The sequence below is a fragment of the Cynocephalus volans genome, chromosome 1 (assembly GCF_027409185.1).
Source record: "Cynocephalus volans isolate mCynVol1 chromosome 1, mCynVol1.pri, whole genome shotgun sequence".
NCBI lineage: Eukaryota > Metazoa > Chordata > Mammalia > Dermoptera > Cynocephalidae > Cynocephalus > Cynocephalus volans.
The window spans coordinates 22,458,301-22,479,673 of NC_084460.1; the positions used below are offsets into that span (position 1 = coordinate 22,458,301).

Genomic DNA, 21,373 nt, shown 5'->3' on the forward strand with positions numbered 1-21,373 from the left:
TGCTTATAGAAGGGTTCGATGGTGACTTTATGTAACACTTTTTAAAAAGTATATCAGTTTTTACCCTGCATACCAATTTGATTACATTAAATTTCTTAACTCCTTTTATCCAATCATGAGTTACAGTATGTTTTTTAGCTTTGAGTATTTTCAACAAGTGCAAGTTGGCATTTTTAATCAAGAAACTGGGATTTTTTTCCCCCTGTTCCTCTGTGCCTGCCTGGAAAGCCTCATCTTCCAGAGTTAAACTAGGGGAAAAATGGAGGAATGTCTTGTTCTTTTATTTCCACTTTTTCCACAGTATCCTCCACATTCCTTAAACTTTGCCTTTTGAAAAATAGTTCAACAAGTAAACTCGGTTAGTCAGGTATTTAACTTTATCACTTAGGAGCTAACGTCTATTCTAAAACACACTTTTTTTGTAATTTAATCTCTCTGAAATTGGAATTAGTTTTACAATTTAGCTTTGAGTCATTATGGTTTAATTGGCAGTTTTTTCTGCCTTTCTTAGTGGTATATAAAATACTGATGCATTTTATAATTTATAACATCTTAAAGTGATAATAGTAATTATTTTAATGTTTGACAATATTAATAGTAGATAGTTTTTGTTTTGTCTTCATATTAGTCAGTTTTCTGAAACAATTTTAATGTTTGACAATATTAATAGTAGATAGTTTTTGTTTTGTCTTCATACTAGTCAGTTTTCTGCTGCTTATAACAGAATACCTGAAACTGGGTGACTTGTGAATAAATGAAATGTATTTCTTATAGTTTTGAAGGTTGGGAAATTCAGGATCCAGGGGGCACATCTGATGAAGGGCTTCTTCTGGTGGGGACTCTCTACAGAGTCCTGTGGCAACACAGAGTATCATATAGTGAGTGCTGAGCAAGAGCATTTCCACATGCTTTCTTCCTCTCCTTGTAAAGCCCCCTGTCTATTCCCTAATAGCCCATTAAACCATTAACCCATAAATCCATGAATGGATGATCTATTCATGAGGACATAGTCCTCACAATCCAGTTACCCTTTAAAGGCCCTACCTTTCAAGTACCATATTGGGGATTAAGTTCCAACCTGAGCTTTGGAGGGAACAAACATTCAAACTATAGCAGTATTGAAAGGATGATATTAAACTGTGAGTATATTGGGCTATGCTTCATAATTTGGAACAGTTTTAGTTTATTATAGGTAACTAAACATCATTTTATTAGTTGTAAACACATGATGGCCATATTAAAGAATTTTCAGGTTCTTTGTACTTTTTGAGAGAGGATTTTATTAAGCCTTCTTTTTCCATATTTTGATGCAATCCTTTGTAATGCACATGGTTCACATTTTCAAATGTCTTATTTTAGTTATTAATGGCTTATTGGCTTAGTTAATGCTAAAAACATATCTTTGTAGATGTTCTGGCCCATTAATGGGTTATTTCTTAAAGCTCACAGTAAAATTTTGGGATCAAATTTTATCTTTTAGTAAATCTATCTTCAAAAAGGATGATGATTATATAAAATTAGACATTTAAACTAGAAAGCTACAACTTAACATATTTAATAGAACTATTTAAATGTGGTAATATTTGTTCTCTTTTAGTGGAAGTGGTTTGTGATATTGTCTTATTTAAAATAATAGAAGGAACTAAGTTTCCTGCTTCAGAAGTCAACAAAGAGGGGCATAAAGCATAAGTACAATTTGTAACAATATATGTACTAGTAATATTGATTTGATCAACATATGTCAACATTGAACACCCAAAATATGTATAATCAATTATGATTCAATTAAAAAAAAAAAAAAAAAAGAAGTCAACAAAGAAGTAGGCTTCACAACCAGATGACATTTTTTTGTTTGGATGGCTGCTGGCCGGTATGGGGATCTGAACCCTTGACCTTGGTGTTATAAGGCTGTGCTCTAACTGAACTAAACAGCTAACCATAACTAGATGACTCTTGAGTTCCTTTGGTTCTAGTCTGTGATCCATATGTACTCCCAAGTTGAGCATCCTTCTGTGATTCAGGGCCAGTGAAAGAGGTGGAAATGCACTCATCCATTCATGCACAGCACTTCTGTGGGTCACAGTCAGTAACATTACACAAATTCTCAGACCTTGCTTCTTTTGATCCCAGCTGGCTTTCATTCAGTGAATGTACACACTTTTATGTCAGTTTATGTTCTCAAGATTAATTCATAAGACAGAGTTTATCTGACTTTTAAAAATATGTTCTTAAGTATAATTCTTGTCCTCCTCCTCATCTGCTTAGACTTCCATCAGGAAATTTGACATGTGCATTTCTTTTTTTTTGGCTCTGGCTGGTAATGGGGATCTGAACCTGTGACCTTGGTGTTATAAGGCTGCACTCTAACCATCTGAGCTACCAGGGCGGCCCAGTGTGCATCATTCTTGTTTTCTGTTTTCTCTATCAGCCACAGTTGTAGCTTCCCTTTAATCTGATACTAACATTTTGCTAAGAAAGGCGGTAAATAGGCTCTGCACCTTATACTTCCTCTCACCTCATCTTTGAGGTTTAACTTTCAGCTAAGGTATGCAGCAGCTTCAAGGCAAGGGAGTCCTATGCTCCAGGCTCCTGTTAGGCTCCATTTCTGCTAATAGCAGTAGCAGTGATGACACCCATGAAGTCTGTCTCACTACTACTGAGGTGTCCTCAGTGTTTTCAAGTGGATCAATGCCCTTTTTTTTTTTTTTTGCCAGGAAAAAGTGTGCTTTTGCAGAAGAAAACAATAATTGTTTTAAGAGAAGAAATTACTTTTTAGAAAAAGCTTGAAGTGTAGTATTAAATAATTCATGTGGAAGTTTTATGTTTTTGTGTACACGACTATAATTTTATAATGAACAGTGAATTTCTTGTGTCCTTGTGGTTTTAGAGGTATTGTGCACCAGATAATGTTTTTTAAATACTTGCTAACTTTCTTACTTTACTTTTGTTCAGGGTGCAGCCTTTGTAGAATTTGATGTACACCTTTCAAAGGACTTTGTGCCTGTGGTATATCATGATCTCACCTGTTGTTTGACTATGAAGAAGGTATGTTGAAATTCCTTCATTTTAAACCATTTTAAACTCTTACTGTTAGGTAAAAGGTTTAAGAACTAGGAAGTTTGTTAAATTTTAAATTATTTATTAAATAGAGTTGTTCAGTTCATTTTCTTGGCAAATTACTGCCAATCCTCTTCTTGTTAAGCTCTTAAAACATTGAAGAGATGGGAATATTGATTTTTTAGAGTGGGGTCTCAGTATTGCTGAATTTGCTTTTTTATGTTACTAACAATGGGACATTCCAGGTGTTTTCTATATCAGTCTGCTGCTGTCACTATATTGAGGCAGGAGAGGAGGGTAGCATAATGTTTGTTTTCTAGGCTTCTATTTCTTTCCTTTTTTCGGCAGCTGTCTGGTACAGGGATTGAACCCTGGACTTTGGTGTTATCAGCACCACACTCTAACCAATTAAGCTAACTGGCCAGCCCTCCATCTCTTTCTGCTTCAGCTGTTTTTCAAATTTATAGGTTAGTATTATTTGGCTAAAGCAGGAAGAGCCACAGGGGAAAACTGGAAAAATGGTTTGGAGTCAGATAGTGGAGGGCCTCTGCAAAGGGGTTAAGACTTAAGAGTGAGGGAGATATGTAAGACGTTTTAGCTAAGAAGGGAAAGGCTCAGAACTAAACTTCAAGACGAATGTGTTGTTGTGTTTTTTGGTGGCTGGCCTGCACAGGGATCTGAACCCTTGAACTTGGTGTTACAACACTGTGCGCTAACCAACTAAGTAAGTGGCCAGCCCTAAGACTAATGTTTTGGTAGCTAATGTAATAGGAATTTCGGAGGACAGAGACTGGAGGCAAGGGGAGCAGTAATGTGGGCCAAGGTAAGGTAAGCCTGAGCTGGAGTAGGGGCAGGGAGAATGGAGACAAGGTCATAATTCAGGGAAAGTTCCGAATCAGATCTGAAAATGCATGCAATTTTTAAACAATTTTTAATAATTGTTCTACAAACGTGATTGAGATAATTATATAGTCCCTAAACTTCAGTGTACAGATTAACCAAGTGATTTCTCAGGGACATAAACTAGGAGGGTTCTTTTGGCATTTTCTTTAAAACTGTGTTGGGTATCATTTTCAACTGAGTTGATAAGTTAAGGCCATGTTGCTAAATTGTAGAACACTGCACCAGAAACTTCCTGTTGTATAAAAGAGTATGACAAGGCACCTGGCTGTATCTGCTAGTGGGTTCTCATCAGAGTCCTATGGGATTGGATTACGATGATATATAGAAAAGGACCCTTCCATTTCTGTGAAATGGTATTAGCAGAAGGGAGGGAAGGAGATGCGTCTATTCAAATGACAAAAGTAGAATAACTAAACAGAAATGCAGTAGTTTGTTTTTGCTACTGGACAACATTAATGCAAAATGAGAAGGAATGGAGTGGTAAGGGATTCTATTAGCCAGGATTGAGATTAATGAATCTAGCTGTAATTTAAAAATCTGAGAATTAGTTGAAGAATATTACTCATTCCTGTTTTCACCAGACTGCCTTGCTCTGAAGTTGAAACTGAATGAGTTAATTGGGGAATGAAAATAATGAATTGTATATATTTTAGGTTGAGTTTTAATTTTTTTTTTTTTTTTTTTTTTTTTTTTCTTTTTCGTGACCGGCACTCAGCCAGTGAGTGTACCGGCCATTCCTATATAGGATCCGAACCCGCGGCCGCTGGGAGCGTCGCCGCGCTCCCAGCGCAGCACCCTCCCGAGTGCGCCACAGGCTCGGCCCAAGTTTTAATTTTTAAATTGGCTTTTTTTCTTATAAAAACATTCATGTTCATTAGAAAAAAATGAAAATAATTCAGAAGGTTATGAAATGATAAACAAATTTTCTTTCCACTTTCGCCTTCATCTCAGTCCCTTACTCTTAATAGTTTCTTGTGTGTATTCTTCTGAAAAAACTTTATTAACGTACAGATTCATACTATTGTACAGGATTGAATATGTATGTAATGGATTTTAGTATATTTGACGAATTAATGATTTTTTAGTGGTACCATAACTCATTTCCTTAAGATAGAGGTGCCTCCAGCAGTGTGACATTTGATCATTTGATATGGTATTAAAACCCCATAGGATGTATTTGCTTATGGGGAAAACACGATACATCAGAGTTCTTGTTAAGTATTATTGTTTATAGCTAATAAGACAATTTTTTCATAACGTTTTCTTTGTGTGGCTGCTATTTTTAACTAGAGTTTAAAAGGCTTAGAAAAGTTTCGAAACTTACTGACAGAAATTAATTCTTTATAGCACTTGGATGTTGATTTCCTAGTTATGTAGCATGAATATGTGTCCAAATATATACAGCATGACAGGAAATAGGGGAAATGACTAACTTCTTGCTCTGTTCTAAGTGTCTTCAGTGCCACAACTTCTTGCCAACTGTTTTTTTTTTTTTTCTTCCCAGTACTCCCCAGCTACATTAAAAACAAAAGCCAGAATATAAGAGCTGGGAGGTGGGTGTTAAGAAAGAAGTGCTCACTCCAGCATGGGCTTACTATGGCTGCCTAACAGTTATTCTCATTGCTCAGGAAATTGAGATATTAGGCCTGTCTTGTAAACATTCAGTAATAATTTGGGGCCCGTTTTTCTCTTTATCTTTTAATTTTTACTTTTTAGAAATTTGATGCTGATCCAGTTGAATTATTTGAAATTCCAGTAAAGGAATTAACATTTGACCAACTCCAGTTGTTAAAGGTAGGAATAGTAGCATCAACTGTAAATTATTCTTTAGCTTTAGGACTACTTGTACTCGCCTATGTAAGATTCTGTTTGCACATGAGGATGACTATATATTCCACATGTGTAGCGTGTATGCTTTGGTTTTCTGTTCTGTTTGGGGGAATAGGTTTGTGCTGATCATCTGTCTTCTTTAACGGTTTCCCTGGATTCCGCTGGTTTTTGCATTCATGAAGGAGCTACGCCACAAGTCTTTTTAGACCATAGAGGCCAGCCCTTCTCATTCGTTATCTTACCTTTTTCTTTTCCGTGTGTGTGTGTGTGTGTGTGTGTGTGTGTGTGTGTGTGTGTGTGTGTGTGTGTGTGTGTGTGTGTGTGTGTGTGTGTGTGTGTGTGTGTGTGTGTGTGTGTGTGTGTGTGTGTGTGTGTGTGTGTGTGTGTGTGTGTGTGTGTGTGTGTGTGTGTGTGTTTGCTTCTGGTCTGCAGTAGCCCTTCATTATATAACGTCAGTATTTTATAATAGACCTTTTCTGTGATAGCTAGTTTTTATACGTATGTTAATTTCTAGGATCTTTGTATATTTTGTTGTGCCGTGTAATTTTACATGCTTCCTCTTCCCATCCCCATTAGATTAAGTCTCAACCTAATTTAGGAATTTTTATATTCTTCTTCCCTACTTGGGTATTTGATCATGATCTTATATGTATGCCCATATAAAATATATGTAGTGGTTAGTGGTTATTCTTATTAAATTGGTAATTCTACATTTTATACTCTTCTCTAACTTGCTAGCTTTTCAAGTTATAGTTGTTTTTTGTTTTGGCGGGTGGTCAGTACGGGGATCTGAACCCCCGACCTTGGTGTTATAACACCACACTCTAACCAGCTGAGCTAACTGACCAGCCTGAAGTTATAATTCTATTAACCATCTCTTTATAAACTCTAAGGCTTTTTTTCTGATTGCATTTTGTATGTTTTCTAGCTTGCTCATGTGACTGCACTAAAGTCTAAAGATAGGAAAGGTATGTACCAATATGGAAACACTGTTTTCATTTTGTAGTTAGCATTAACGGTCTATTTCCCTATCCATTTTAACATATTCTTGGTCATTTTAATAAATATAATGCTGGACCATCTAAATGTAATTTTCTAGATGTGAAAGCCTTATATATATTAGTTTTCAACTGAATGTATGACATGTATGTAAGTAACCATTTTATTACTTTTCTTAGCTTGATGACCATGGTTGTCTATAATTTTTTACCTATCAATCTTTTCAAAAATTCTTAACCATTACAAAGGTGGAGAGTTTATCAAGAATAGAATTGGGCTCCAAGGCCAGAAGTTTGAACCAGCTCTGTCATTTAATATCTATGACCTTGGGCACGTTACCTTACTAAACTACTATGTGCCTCACATTCCTCAAGCTTATCCTGCCTACCACTCCCCTTTGTAATTTCACTTTGCTTTCTGCTCCCATAGAATTTAGTAGTTGGTGTCATTCATTTGCAGCTTATTGTATCCTGTTTTATGATTTAAAATATGGAGCGAGGACCAGCATTATCACCATCATCCTCTGGAAACTTGTTAGAGATGCAAATTCTTGGTACCCAGCCCAGACCTACTGAATCAGAAACTCCAGGAGTAGGGCCCAGAAACTTGTGTGGTTTTGGGGGGCAACAAGGGGAAGACTGGCCAGTATAGGGATCAAACCCTGAACCTTGGTGTTATCAGCACCATGCTCTAACCAGCTAAGCTAATTGGCCAGCTCTTATTGTAACCTTATTTAAACTCTTTATTTTTGTATTTGTCTCTTCAACTACAATATCAGCTTCTCAAGGGTAGGAAAATATTCTTACATTCCTAGAGACACATACTAGGTACTCAGTAGATGTTTGTAATTGTGATAACAGTATAGTTTGAGTATGTGAAGAAACTGTGAAGTGCTTAAGACTCCAGAGATTATCCCCAGAGTGTAAATGTGACTATATAGGCTTATAGATATTTCAGGACTATTTATAGTAAAATGAATTTTACATTTAATTTATTCAGTTGGAAAATTTTACATGATCTTAGTCTTTTAAGTTATACATACACATAACTTTTTGTTTGTGTGTGTGTTTTCCCCAGAAAAGAAAAGCTTAAAAAAAAAGAAAGAAAGAAAAAGAAAAGCTTGATATTTTCATTTTTTTCTCTTTTCGGAAACAAAAAGTCTTCTGTGTCCCTTAAAATAATCTACTTTCAATTAATTGATAGTAGTAAAGGTACAATAGTAGCCATATATTCTCCTAATTTCTAGTTTCTTAGCTGATTTTGTTATATCAAATAGAAGTCTTAGCAAAATGACAGAGCTCTTAATTCCACCAAGAAATAACAAGTCACTGTTTGTGACTACTTTTTATTAACAATAATATTACAATTTTTATAAGAAAATAATCACTCTTGGGGCCACAATGGTGGTATTTATATTAAGCATTGCAAACCAATCTTTATGAAGGATGCTTATTCGGAAAGTAGAGTTTTCAGGGGTTAAAAATCATATTTACAAAAGCCTTCAAAAGTACTGTATATAAAAGGATCTCATAATAAGCGTACATGCATGTGCACGCTGTCTCTCTTTTTCCCTAAGGATTTAGGAAAAAAACTTAGTGATATAGTGGCATTTTATTTACTGAATTATTGTAATTTAAAATTTCAGAATCTGTGGTTGAGGAGGAAAATTCCTTTTCTGAAAATCAGCCATTTCCTTCTCTTAAGATGGTAAGTTTCTTGAGGAAAACCAGAGCGAGGCCATCACGTTAATTCTGTTATGTCTGAATAATTTAGTTTGGTCTCTTACGTGGGTATTAAAAAGGCTGCGTCAAAGACAGCATTAATATAAGTTGACCATTATCGGTGCTTTTTAGGGAAGATACAGTTATGTGAGGTGTACCAGTGCTACTTGAATAACAAATCCACGTATTTCTGAGTATAAGCAGGAAGTAGAGAGCACAGGAAAAGGGGTAGAAAGAATATATGGTGGTGGGAGAGACATTTTTACAACCACATTTAAAACTGATTCTCAGCTTTTGGGTATAAACATGATTCTCCAGCTAAAGAAAGCAAGTGCCCTTGTTACTTAACATGAGACACAAGTTTGAAGAATATACTCTGAAAAAGTATAAGAAAAGCTAGCATGAAGCATTAAAAACTAGACACAATTTACACAGGAATCCCTTTGACAGCATCAGGAAAGCCTACATGAGGCCAGAGATGCTGCATCTGCTTTTGTTCCGCTGGCTTCATTCCCGAACTTTTGGTCTCCCTTAGTGTCTTTTTCTGGTAAGGGCAAGTACAGCAGATTTCTAAGACAAAATAGGTCATTTCAGCTTACCACAATATGGAAATATATGTTTTTAAATTGAGGCTTATGAATAACACAGTGGGTTTTATCTAGTATCTGGTTGCTAAAGTCTGGTTGCATAAATCAGATACGCACGTATATGGAAGGAAATGACAGTAAGTCATCTATAACCAAGCTTCGTATTTTCAATCTGATTTTCTGGTTCTGACTGCTGAAATAATCTGATTGGGAAGTGTCTAGATAACTTAGTTTAGATAAATTGTCAACATATTTGTTAATTCTTATAGATTATAGGCTTATTGACTTACGAGCCTCAGCATAGTCTTTTATTTGGGGATAACATCTTTTCGGTGAGTTATCAGCATGGTATTTGTTAAGCATAATCATGTTCAAAACAAGCTAAAAATCATGGGGATTTTTTGTTTTTTTCCTATCATCATATCTTAATTGATGGACAGATCTGAATGCAATTCACAAAACATAATAGATGTCTTCTTGAATTCATAATACTGCCTATCTTATTACAGCTCACTTTGGATTTTTCAACAATATCTGTGAAAAGGATTTTAGGTTAAGGATCCATCTTTGTGTGATGGTGGTGATCAGTTATCACAGACGTCGCCTGAGACTACTGCTTTTGCTGTTTAATTTCTTTTGACATTTAATGTAATAATCATCAACCGGGTTGTCAGTTTGAGTGTGAGAAAAGATAGTGGTTTGTGCTAAAGACACAAAATATTTTATCTTTACTAGTGATGTATTTGTATTCGTTGCTTTTTGTAATAATTCTTTTTTTTTTTCTTATTCTACCATTCGTGAAAAACAAAACGAAATTTATCACCAACAAACAAAACTCTAGGTTTTAGAGTCTTTGCCAGAAGATGTGGGGTTTAACATAGAAATAAAGTGGATTTGCCAACAAAGGGTAAGTAATTCTCAATGTGATACATTCTTCTTTCCTCTCTACCCTGTTTAAAAAATTCTTTCATTCCTATTTCTTTTTGTTTTAAAGAAGTAAGCAAAAATGAAATCTTATTGTGGCTTCCTCCAGCAAGCTAAGTGCTTGTTGGACCTTTAAATTAAAGTATATCTTACATTTTACTAATATGTGAGTACTTAAAATTACTGATGAGTGTATTTTTGTAGAAATTTCAGTTTCCATGTGTCTTATATGTACATTAATATGGATGGTTTCTGGGCCTACTTATAAAGTAGATGGTCACAACTCTCTGATTTAGTTTTTATTGTCTTATCCCCCAACAAACATATATTTTAAATAATTGCCTAAGCAGTTGTCTTGGTTAGCAGTAGCTAGTAATAGTTACCCAATTAAAGAAATTTCTACAAGGCCGGCCCGTGGCTCACTCGGGAGAGTGTGGTGCTGATAACACCAAGGCCCCGGGTTCGGATCCCATATAGGGATGGCCGGTTCGCTCACTAGCTGAGCGTGGTGCTGACAACACCAAGTCAAGGGTTAAGATCCCCTTACCAGTCATCTTTAAAAAAAAAAAAAAAGAAAGAAAGAAATTTCTACAGATGTTTTACAAATCACTCTCAGATTTAGTCATTCCTTTGCTCAACCAATATTTATTCAAATACTGCAATGGGCCAGGCATTTTCTGGGTGCTGGGGACAAGTAATGAACAAAACAGAATAAGGTCCTGCCTTCCTGCAACTTATATTCTAGTCAGGGGAAACAGCATATATCAGAGGGGGGTATGTGTAAATGGATAGGATGTATGGTAAAAGTGATGGGGTGGGGTTCGGGGTTGGAAGTAATTAATTCAGGTGTCATGACTGGGAAATTGGAGCAATATCTTGGAATATGTTTTGGTCAGAGTTATCTATAACTGCCCACAAATCAGGCTGTTTGTGAGAAGCTGATCCTGGTTAACATAGTAAATGCTCACCCAAGATTTTCCTAGTATATGGTTTTTAGTTTTCAGAGCTTCTAAGATTATTTTAATGACTAATATGTAAAGCATTTAATATTTGACTTTATTAGGGCTGACTCTAATGTCTTAGTTATGTATATTGAACTTAATTATTTTTTGAGGATACTTGATATGCCTAAGACCCAAAGAAGAGATTTTTAACTGGTTATTGATAATAGGATTTTTTTGTAATGTCTTAGCAAATGAAGTGTCCTATAGTTTTATGAAGATTATATCAAAATACTCTGTTTCCTTTTTTTCTTGCTCTTTCAAAGGCAATTAACTATTATTTTTTAAATAATGAAGCACGTAAGACAGCATAAAGTACAAAAAGGTACTTGGGGGCTATAGAATTTCTGCTAACTAGGAAAATTAAGTAGAAATTAGAGAGTAACGTTTACTGCATTTTGTTAAGAGTAGAATGAATAAATCAATAACAATATGTCATCGCATTGTAATAGAAAGCAGAATCTTAGTTTTGCTTTAATATAGTTTTTGGCAGTAAAGCATTCCTAAGTAATTTTTAGTGAACCCATCAAAGCTGAGGTATGGAAATTTTGCCAGAATTTTAACATGTGTCATTGTATCATTGCTTCTTTCAGAATCATTATTTCAAGTTTTATATTATTATATACATGTATAACCAAGGCAAATAGAATTTACTTCCTGAACTTTCTACAGCTTTTTATATCCATCGGGTTTTGTCTTTTACTATCATCTTTCACATTCTGGAATAACCAGATGTTTAATCTTAGGGTGAATCTATCTTTTTTTCCCTTGATAAACAAAACCAGATTCTATTACCTTGCACAGTTGGTCATATTGCTTGGCCACCATTACTTCTAGAGTAGTCTTGATCACCCATATTAATTATGATGTTTAACCAGTGTACTAACTTATTTTTCACTGAAATTTCTTAAGGATTGGTAATTTAGTATTGTCTGTCATATGCAGTCATTTTATTAGACCAGCAGAGCTCATGAGCATACTAAATTTAACCGCCCACCGCCATGCACATCCTATTTACACCTTCTCAAAGGCAGTAAATGTTATTCGTAGAGTAGCAAAAATGAACACATTCACCAACGTGATCCAAAGACACTCCGTAAAGACATAAGTAAAGTCTCTCACACACATACACTCACCAAGACAAATGTTTCAGTATGATATATTCCGATTCATTTAAGATTATCCAAAGAATATCTACTACTTACCATACTAACACTAAACCTAAAAATTAGCTGTTAATTTTAAGTGAACATACTACAGAACTGTCAGAATTGTAGTTCAGATAGAGTGAACATGTAATTTTATTTTTTTTCTAATGTCACATGTTCTCTACTCCGTACTAGTAAGATTAGGTAGAAGATCTATAGCTGTTTTATAAATACTCTTAGCAAATGGTTCTGAATTGTCCAAAAATTTATCCTATTTTTTTGATCAATAAAAATTATATATATTTATCGAATACAACACAATATTTTGAAATACGTATATTGTAGAATGGCTTAAACAAGCAAATTATCCCATTCATTTCCTCACATAATTTTTTTTTTATGGTGAGAACACTTTAAATGTACTCTCTTAGCAAGTTTCAAGAATATAATACATTGTTGTTCACTACCGTCACCATCTTGAACTTATTCCTCCTATCTAACTAAACTTCGTTTCCTTTACCAACATCTCCCTAACTCCCTACCTCCCTCTTCCTTACCCTGGTACATCAAAGTATTTTAAAGTGATAGTAGACTAAATTTCCAGAGTTTCAGCTTTTATTTTGTTAACTTTCTTAAAGCAAGAGTCTATTGATGGTATAGTTAATCACTTCTTACGGGTTTCTGTACGTGAATTATTCTTGCTGCACCACCACTAAATAGCTATGTGGTCTTGGGCAAGTCACTTAAGCTTTTCAGGCCCTTGGTTTCCTCATCGGTAAAATAGGAGTTGGACGAGATGCTCTCAAGATTTTTTTCTAGCACTGTGATTCTAGGGTGTGTAATGGCTTTCCTTTTCGTTCTTCTCTCACACAGGATGGAATGTGGGATGGTAACTTATCAACATATTTTGACATGAATCTGTTTTTAGACATAATTTTAAAAACTGTTTTAGAAAACTCTGGGAAGAGGAGAATAGTGTTTTCTTCATTTGATGCAGATATTTGTACAATGTGAGTAATATTCAACTTTTTTGTCTTACATTCTTAGGGTGTATCTAGGCCGTAGGATACAAGGAGTGGTTGGGGTGGAGAAGGCGTCCAGATTTCACCCTTGATTTGTCCTACTCAGGTTGTACATATTCCCACGTCCCATCATGACTACTCGCTGGGGTGCCCTTCACTCGTGTGAAGTTCATACCTACTGGGTCCTAGAGCCTCACACTCGATTGCATTTTATAGGCATGCTGTGTCCTCCTTACCACACTATAAGGCCTCAAGGGCCTTCTCATTGCCCATTTTGGAGAATGTTTTAGCTCTTCTATAGAACAGTGTTGAATTCTTACTTTTGACTGAAAGACAACACATGTTAAAGTCCGAGGTTATATCTGTGTAATGGGATTGTGCTTTTGTTTATTTTCTTTATACTTTTAGTGTTTTCTAAAACTTAAAAACAGAATATTACAGTTATCTCCCAGCTGAAAAGTCTTTATTAAATTGTCCTTTTAGGGTTCGGCAAAAGCAGAACAAATATCCCATATTATTTTTGACTCAAGGAAAATCTGATATCTACCCTGAACTCATGGACCTCAGATCTCGGACAACAACTATTGCAATGAGCTTTGCACAGTTTGAAAATCTACTGGTAAGTTATGTTTGAATTTTTATTTTTTAATTTTCTATTTTATGTTTGAGAGCAGTAGTAAATAAGGTTTCATATTACATACGCATAGTTAAAGTTTTGACTAAAGCGTAGCAAACAAGTAGCTCTAATTAAAAATGAGGATATTAGGTCTCAGAATGAAAAGCATTAAATGAAGGGAGGTAAAAGTTTTCTTGTAGGCTTACGTGAAGTTTTTGTTTGTTTCTTGTCTTTTTAAAATTGTCTTTCTAAAAGTGGTATCTTTTTTTTTCTTTTCATCTGGCTGGTAAGGAGATCTGAACCCTTGACCTTGGTGTTATAACACTACACTCTAAGCAACTGAGCTAACCAGCCAGTCCCATTAAGTTGTTTAGTTTAGTTTTTTGAGTGGATTTTATAAATCATCTAAAGTTGGACTGTAAACTTGTTTTGATAGGGCATTCCATTAGTAAAAATTTTTTGTCCACACATTGAATATCTGTATGTTTATAAATTTCCTACAAATATTATGAACAAAAAATTTCCTCAAAAAGTTCATGGGAAGATTCATATTGTATTTTAATTCCATTTTTCCATGAACTTTTTGAAGTATCCTCATATATTGTGAATATATGTACAAGTATATATGAAATATCCATTAAAAAGAATAAGATAATTATTCTTAAAAAGAATAAAATAATTAACTGTAAGAAAATATTCTAATATTTTCTTTTCCTGCTTGCTCTACCTTTGAGAGCACTAATGTAGAGTATGAGCATTTAGCATTTGCAGTTAATACATTACTTTTCCATGAACAACTAATTTTTCTTCTTTTAGGGCATAAATGCACATACTGAAGACCTGCTCAGAAACCCATCCTATATTCAAGAGGCGAAAGCTAAGGGACTCGTCATATTTTGCTGGGGTGATGATAACAATGATCCTGAAAACAGAAGAAAATTGAAGGAATTTGGAGTTAATGGTCTAATTTATGATAGGTATTTATTTTTAATGACAAATTTCCATGGAATGTTGGGAAAAATGTAGTTTTCACCTTACAAATAAAATTAAACTTAGTTAAGTTAAAGTTCTGTAGTTCACCTTGAGGTTTATCTTGATATTTGTTTGTGAGCGGGTTTTTTCAAATTTTGAAGTATACCACAAACATGTGGGAAGCTTGTTAAAAATTCAGATGACTGGTCTCCAACCCAGATGTACTAAATCATCTTGGGAGGTGAGTGTGTCTGCCCCCAGACCTCTTATCTATCTGTATCAGCTTTCTCTGTGATCTCATCCAATTCTGTGGCTTTTCATACCTTTATATGTTCCCAAGTTTATTTATCTCCAACTCAGACCATTTCCCTGACCTCTAAACTTTTATATCCAGGTACTGACACCTGTTCTTCCTAGATAGTCTTCCAGATTTCAATATAAATGACAGCTTTGTCATTCAGTTTCTCAGGCCAAATCCTTGGGGTCTTCCATGACTCTGTTCTTTATCTCATACCCAAATCCAACCAGACAGAAAATCCTGTCAACTCTGTCTTAGAAATATGTCCCAAATCTGTCCACTCACCACGTTTACTTTTGTCACTCAGCTAAACCACCTCATCTCTCCTGTGGATTATTGAAGTTACCCGCTCCCTGATGACTGCTTCCACCCTTGCCTCTGTCTGTTTTCAGCACTGCGGCCAGAGGGGCCTTTTAAAACCTGTCAGATGATGTTGCTACTTAAAACTCTCCCACAGATTTCTGTGTCACCTAAAGGAAAAGCCAGAGTCATTACAAGGCCCTATAGGAGCTGATCCCTGTCCCACACATGCCACCTCCCACCTCTGCCTTTTTGACCTTTCTTCCCACAACTTTCCTCCATCTGCTGTTTCTGTTTTCTTCAGAAAAGGACTTCTGTGAAGACTGAAATGTCACCTGAAAGGCTTAGTGAGGCCTTTCTTGAATAACCTATTTTAAACAGCAGCCTCTGTTCACAGTGCACTTCCTGACTTTTCTCCATATCGTTTATCACTGTCTGACACATCACATATACATATTATATTTTACTTGTTTGTTTTTCCTCCTGGCTCCTTTCTCTCTGTCCCCTCCTCCTGCTCCCCCAATGCACACACTCAAATTAGAACATAAGCTCCATGAGAGCAAGCTTTTGGCCCATTTGTTCACTGCTGTGTCCCACAGTAGGAGCTCAAATATTTGTTGAATAAATCTTTCTCTCTCTCTCTTTCTCTTTCTTTCTCTCTCTCTTTCTTTCTTTCTCACTTTCTTTCTCTCTCTCTCTCTTTCTCTTTCTTTCTCTCTCTCTTTCTTTCTTTCTTCTTTCCTTTCTTTCTTATCAGCTCCTGGGTGTTTATGATATAAATTTGACAGCCACTAATCTGAGAGCCAAAAAGTTTGCTTTAGTATAAAGAAATTTGGGGTTAGAAGGGATCTTATTAATTCTGCTGAGGGATTAGCAGGCCTGCTAATATTTGAGCCGTACCACATAAAGAGTAAGTGATAAAATTTTTACCAGACCTGCTTTAAAAATTTTCTTGGATTTAGTCAGTATTACTGTTTGTCTTATAAAGTTATATCACTTTGTTAATAAAGCTTTTTTTCCTCCACTATTTTGTCTCAATTATTCTGGTTTTAAAATTGTAATTGATAATGCCTACCTGCCTGCCTTTTTAATTGTTTGGTTAATTTTTGTATGAACAGCATAACCCATAGCTCTTTTTAATGGACATTTCAAACTAATTAAATGAAAATTAAAAATTTAAATAACAATTCAAAGCAATTGCTGGCTTTAGCAAATTTTTGAAGAATGTGTATAGATGTATGTATGTATGTATTTTTTGGCAGCTGGCCTATTTATTTACTTTTAAGAAGAAACAATGATTGCAATTATTTTCAGGCAAGAAAAGTGTATTGTGAAATTATATCATGTATGGCATTGTAGAGTGTACAGGTTTTAGTCAGATACTTCATCTCATGGGTTTTACTTGGTTGGAGCCAAATGTTGACATTTAATGGAGAGCAAGAAGATATTATGTGATATAATAGGTGCTAAACAAAGTTCTTCCTGGCTTGGAGCTTTAAAGAGGAAGAATTGAGTTGGGGTTTTGGGGGTGGTTAAATTTGCTTTGCAGAGGCAAGGGCATGAATCAGGGCAGGACTGCACTGAAGGTGTGGAGGAGTTTGAGGAGACAGCCTGGCACTGGACTCCTGTTAGGGTCTGATGAGAGATAAGGTGAGTTAGAGTTGGTCTTCACCCTCAAAAGTATTTTTTATTTAAAAAAAATATTGTTTTTAATGCGGCTGGCTGGTATGAGGATCTGCACCCTTAACACTGCACTCTAACCAACTGAGCTAATTGGCCGGCCTGTTTTTAAGAGAACTACATGTATATAGTTTTAAGGTTTTTAAATTCGTATAGTTCTATAAAGCTTACACCAAAAAAAAAAAGAAATAGCAGTTCCTTATTTCTGTTCCTTCCATTGTCCCTGGCTGAGTCCTTGTCCCCTTTTTAAAAGCTGTTTCTTCTGGTATTTACCTGTAGATTTCTATATAATGTGCTTATGCTGTCATTTTTTTTTTTCATTATCAAATTTAGACATTATATGGAAGGTTGTAAATAATTAGTGATTTTGAGCCACTGAGGCAGAATTAGGGAGAGGTGTGTTGAGAGTGTATGTTTTAGATTATTAAAAACAATTTTCTTTTCCTCCCTCAGACACAACCACTTATCAAATTATTATTCTCTTAAATTTTTTTAAAATCTTGTTTCTGTCCCTAAACAATATACCATTTAGTTTTTCATAGTTTTCAGCTTTATTTATACTTTCGAAAGCCTGTCATTATGTTCTTAAAATTAGTTCATATTGTTGCATATAGCTATAAATTACTCATTTTCATGGCTGTATAATATTTCATTGTATGTCTCTACCGTAGTTTATTCTGCTATTTAAGAACATTTAGGTTGTTGCCAAGTTTTTGCTATTATAGAATACTGTTTACCAATTCTCCTGGAATACTTAAGATTTCTCCAAGGCAATTTCAAACCTCACTGACTCCAACCGGTTTTACGTTTCAACCCAGTCCACACATGGATATGTACATCTGCAAGTGTGGACCTAAGCAAGATTCAAAAAATAACGCCCTTTTGATCCTTTCTTTCCACACGTGTGTACTTTTTAAATGTTAGTCTTTATGAACTGATTGTTTGACCCTGTAGGTCAGCTCAGCACAATCAGGCGTCTCCCTGTAGGTTAGGCATTGGAAACATATCAGAAGTGTGGTTACGTGGAGTGGGCTGTTCTGCATTTCTTCGTTCAGTGCTCATTGTAGCTTTCTACCAGTTCTCAGGAGTAGGGCAAAGCATTATAATCCTGTTAGGTGGTATGGAAACTTTATCAGCACATGGTTAAGACAAACCATATTTAAGTAAGACTGGTTCAGGCTCACTAGGGCACTCTGTCCTTAGGTGATAAAGCTGCTAGAGTGTCAGTGGCCCTCTTGGAGTGATAGCCCTTAACACACCTTCATTTTCACTGGGACTGCTCGAGTACAGATTGGTTAACCTCTGTGGGCACAACTGTCATCCTGTGCCCTGTCATTCCCTCTGTTAGATCTCCTGTTTCCTGTATCCTATATGTTTTTCCTCTCTTGGTTCACTGTCATTTTTATGGAACACATCCTTCAGCATCTTCTTGAGGAAGGAGGACATGGAAAGTAAATGTTTTTGAGGTATTTCATGTCTGGAAATGTCCAGGCTGGGTGTTAAATTCTACATTAGAAATCGTTTTCATTTAGGGCTGGCCTGTTAATTAACTCAGTTGGTTAGAGCATGATGTTGATAACACCAAGGTAAAGGGTTCGGATCCCCTTACAGGCCAGCCACAAAAAATAATAATAGTAATGATTTTCCTTCTTAATTTTAAAACCATTCCTCCGTTGTCTTTACAATTCCTGTTGAGGGGTGTGAAGCCATGTTGATTCCCGTTCTCTCACATGTAATTTGTTTGCCTTCTGGAAGCTTGGAAAGTCTCTTTGTCACCAGTGTTCTAAAATTTTGTAGAAATGGGTCTTGTTTTGGGTTTGGTTTTACCCATTGTGCTGGGTACTTGATAGCTGTTTTACTCTGTCATTACATGTCCTTAAAGATGGGGAGAATTTTGTGAATTATTTCTATGATTTTTATTCCTTCTATTTTTCCAGACTTAGTTTCTTTATAGAAACCGTTTTGTTTGAATCACATACCTCTTAGACCAGACTTCTAATTATTTTCTCTTATTTTCTGTCTTTATCTTTTTGCTCCACTTTGAAAGATTCTCTCAACCTCCTACCCATTCTGTCAAGTTTTTCATATCTACTATTGTAGTTTTAATTTCCGAGGACTGTCTTTTTTCTCTGAATGTACTTTTTTCTATTCATTAAGGGTTTTTTCTTTTTTTGGTCTTTTTCAAGTTATCTTCTGTTTTCTTCCATTTGGAAGCTTTCCTCAGATGTTTGGAAATCCTTGGCTGCCTCCCATGTTAAGGATTTGGGATCTACAAAGCTTGTTGGAAGCTCTGAGTGTGTGAATGGAGTTGTTGACCTGGACTTCACTGTGGAGTGATCTGGGTGGCTTGTGCGGCAATATCTTTGATGTCAGTAGTTTTAGAACCTTACTTTTTGTCTGATCAGATTCTTAATAGAATCTACATATTTTCCTGGGGTGGGGGTGGTGTAGGTTCCTAGGTCTGGCTGCCAGGGTTTTTAGAGTCAAATGAGAAGAGAGAGCCAGAGGGGGGAGGGGTGTCTTCGTTCGAGGGGTCTTAAAAATATTCATGGATTCATATTATCTTGTAATTTAATTTTTCCACAAACTTTTTGAAGTACCTTCATATTTAGCATTTGGTACATATACACCATTTACAAATTCTCTGTGCTGGTGGCAGTGGTGATGGTTTTGTAAAATACCCAAACCCTCGCCTGGTCCTATTATCTTTATTGCAAGAGACATCCTATTTAATTCTCAAAATAAACATCTCAGGTGGGGGAGGGCAGCAGCTCCAGCAGAAGGAAGTGGAGAAAGGGAATGCTTCCTGTGACTAAGAGCCTTCACCCCATCCTCCCTATTTTAGCCCTTTCCTTTGAGAAGGGGAATTCGAGAGGAATTCACTGTTGCTTTTAACTCAGCCTTTTTTCTTTTCGTGTTACCAGCTTGTGATTTGGCTTTTTCAGTTCAGCTAATTGAAAAACTTTTAGTAATTACTTATTCAACTGTTTTCCAGATCCCAAAATATCGTTGCTTTGTCTCCTGGGTTTTTTACATACTCGTGGATTTTTAAAATTTTTTTACTTTATTTTTCTTTTAATGGTGTATAGGGAGAGAGTGAAGTTAGATTCTCTGTTCTGACACCTTGACAGAGGTCACTTTTCATTCTCTTATACATTTCTTTAATTAACAGAAAATATTTGATTTAATATGCCATCTATTTAATTGAGTCAGTGTATTTTTTTTTTTTATCTTGCTTAAGAAATTCTTCCCTACTGTAATGTCATAAAGATTCTCTAGCAGTGCCTTTCATAGTTTCCTGGTTGTAACATGTAGGCATGAGAAGCCATCCTTTCTCTGCTGAATGGACAGTGTCAGTGTTGCCGTCAGTCACCCGAGGCTCTTGACTTTCTTTCTGGGCTCTTGACTCTAGATACTTCTGCCATTACTGCACAGCTTTAGTGCAGTTCTCACACTCAGAAGCAGTCTTCTCATCTTGATCTTTAGTGACTTTGAAGTCAGAACTGGGTATGAATTCCAGTTCTTAATAGCTTCCTATCTGTTAATTAAGGCATTGCTGATTGATTGACTTGGAGAGCAGATGCTGTAAGAATCACTAGTAAGCTACAAATTTCGTTTTCTGATTTAATTGCTTTAGAAAACAAAACAAAAGCAAAACTCTAATATAGATGTTCCAGGCATTCTTTAAATGAATTCTTATGGAAAGGTTAAGTCAGGCAGGTCTTAAGTAAACCATGAAGTTTCACTATTTTATGTATTTTATGTTTCTTTCTTCACAGGATATATGATTGGATGCCTGAACAGCCAAATATATTCCAAGTGGAGCAGTTGGAACGCCTGAAGCAAGAATTGCCAGAGCTAAAAAGCTGTTTGTGTCCCACTGTTGGCCGCTTCGTTCCCTCATCTTTGTGTGGCGAGCCCAATATCCACGTGGATGCCAACATCATTGATAATGTGGAGAATGCTTAGTTTTTATTGCACAGAAGTCATTGGGGGCATGCTGTGCTATTCTGGGTATTCACTTTTCATCATTGAGCATTGTTTATCTATGCCTTTTGGGTTTCTCAGTCCAATAAAGCAATAATGGAGTATTTTACTCTTTCACTACAGTTCTTGCAAGGATTTCAAGTATGCTGTTTAAATCACTTGGCCAGGTGTAATTACCAGTCATTCTCTTTACAATGAGAAAATTTATTGGTTGGCAAATATATTAAACTAAATATGTAAACCTATAATGTTAAATAAATGTTTGTTAAAAGCATAGCACTTTGAAATTAACTATATAAATATCTTGTATTTACACTCCTGATAGCTG

At 35.7% G+C, this 21,373-nt stretch overlaps 1 protein-coding gene across 2 annotated transcripts in view; it reads left to right on the forward strand.

The window, feature by feature from the left end:
• Window positions 1-21,149, forward strand: part of GPCPD1 (glycerophosphocholine phosphodiesterase 1) — a 50,465-nt gene extending 29,316 nt beyond the window's left edge. For both annotated transcript variants that reach the window (XM_063101433.1, XM_063101440.1), the window contains 9 exons: window positions 2,953-3,045; window positions 5,677-5,754; window positions 6,719-6,758; window positions 8,435-8,496; window positions 9,939-10,004; window positions 13,044-13,180; window positions 13,676-13,811; window positions 14,625-14,785; window positions 20,838-21,149. In XM_063101433.1, the coding sequence (XP_062957503.1) occupies window positions 2,953-3,045; window positions 5,677-5,754; window positions 6,719-6,758; window positions 8,435-8,496; window positions 9,939-10,004; window positions 13,044-13,180; window positions 13,676-13,811; window positions 14,625-14,785; window positions 20,838-21,027 (963 nt within the window). In that variant the 3' untranslated portion in view covers window positions 21,028-21,149. The remainder of the gene's footprint in view (window positions 1-2,952; window positions 3,046-5,676; window positions 5,755-6,718; window positions 6,759-8,434; window positions 8,497-9,938; window positions 10,005-13,043; window positions 13,181-13,675; window positions 13,812-14,624; window positions 14,786-20,837) is intronic.
• The last annotated feature ends 224 nt before the right edge of the window (window positions 21,150-21,373 follow it).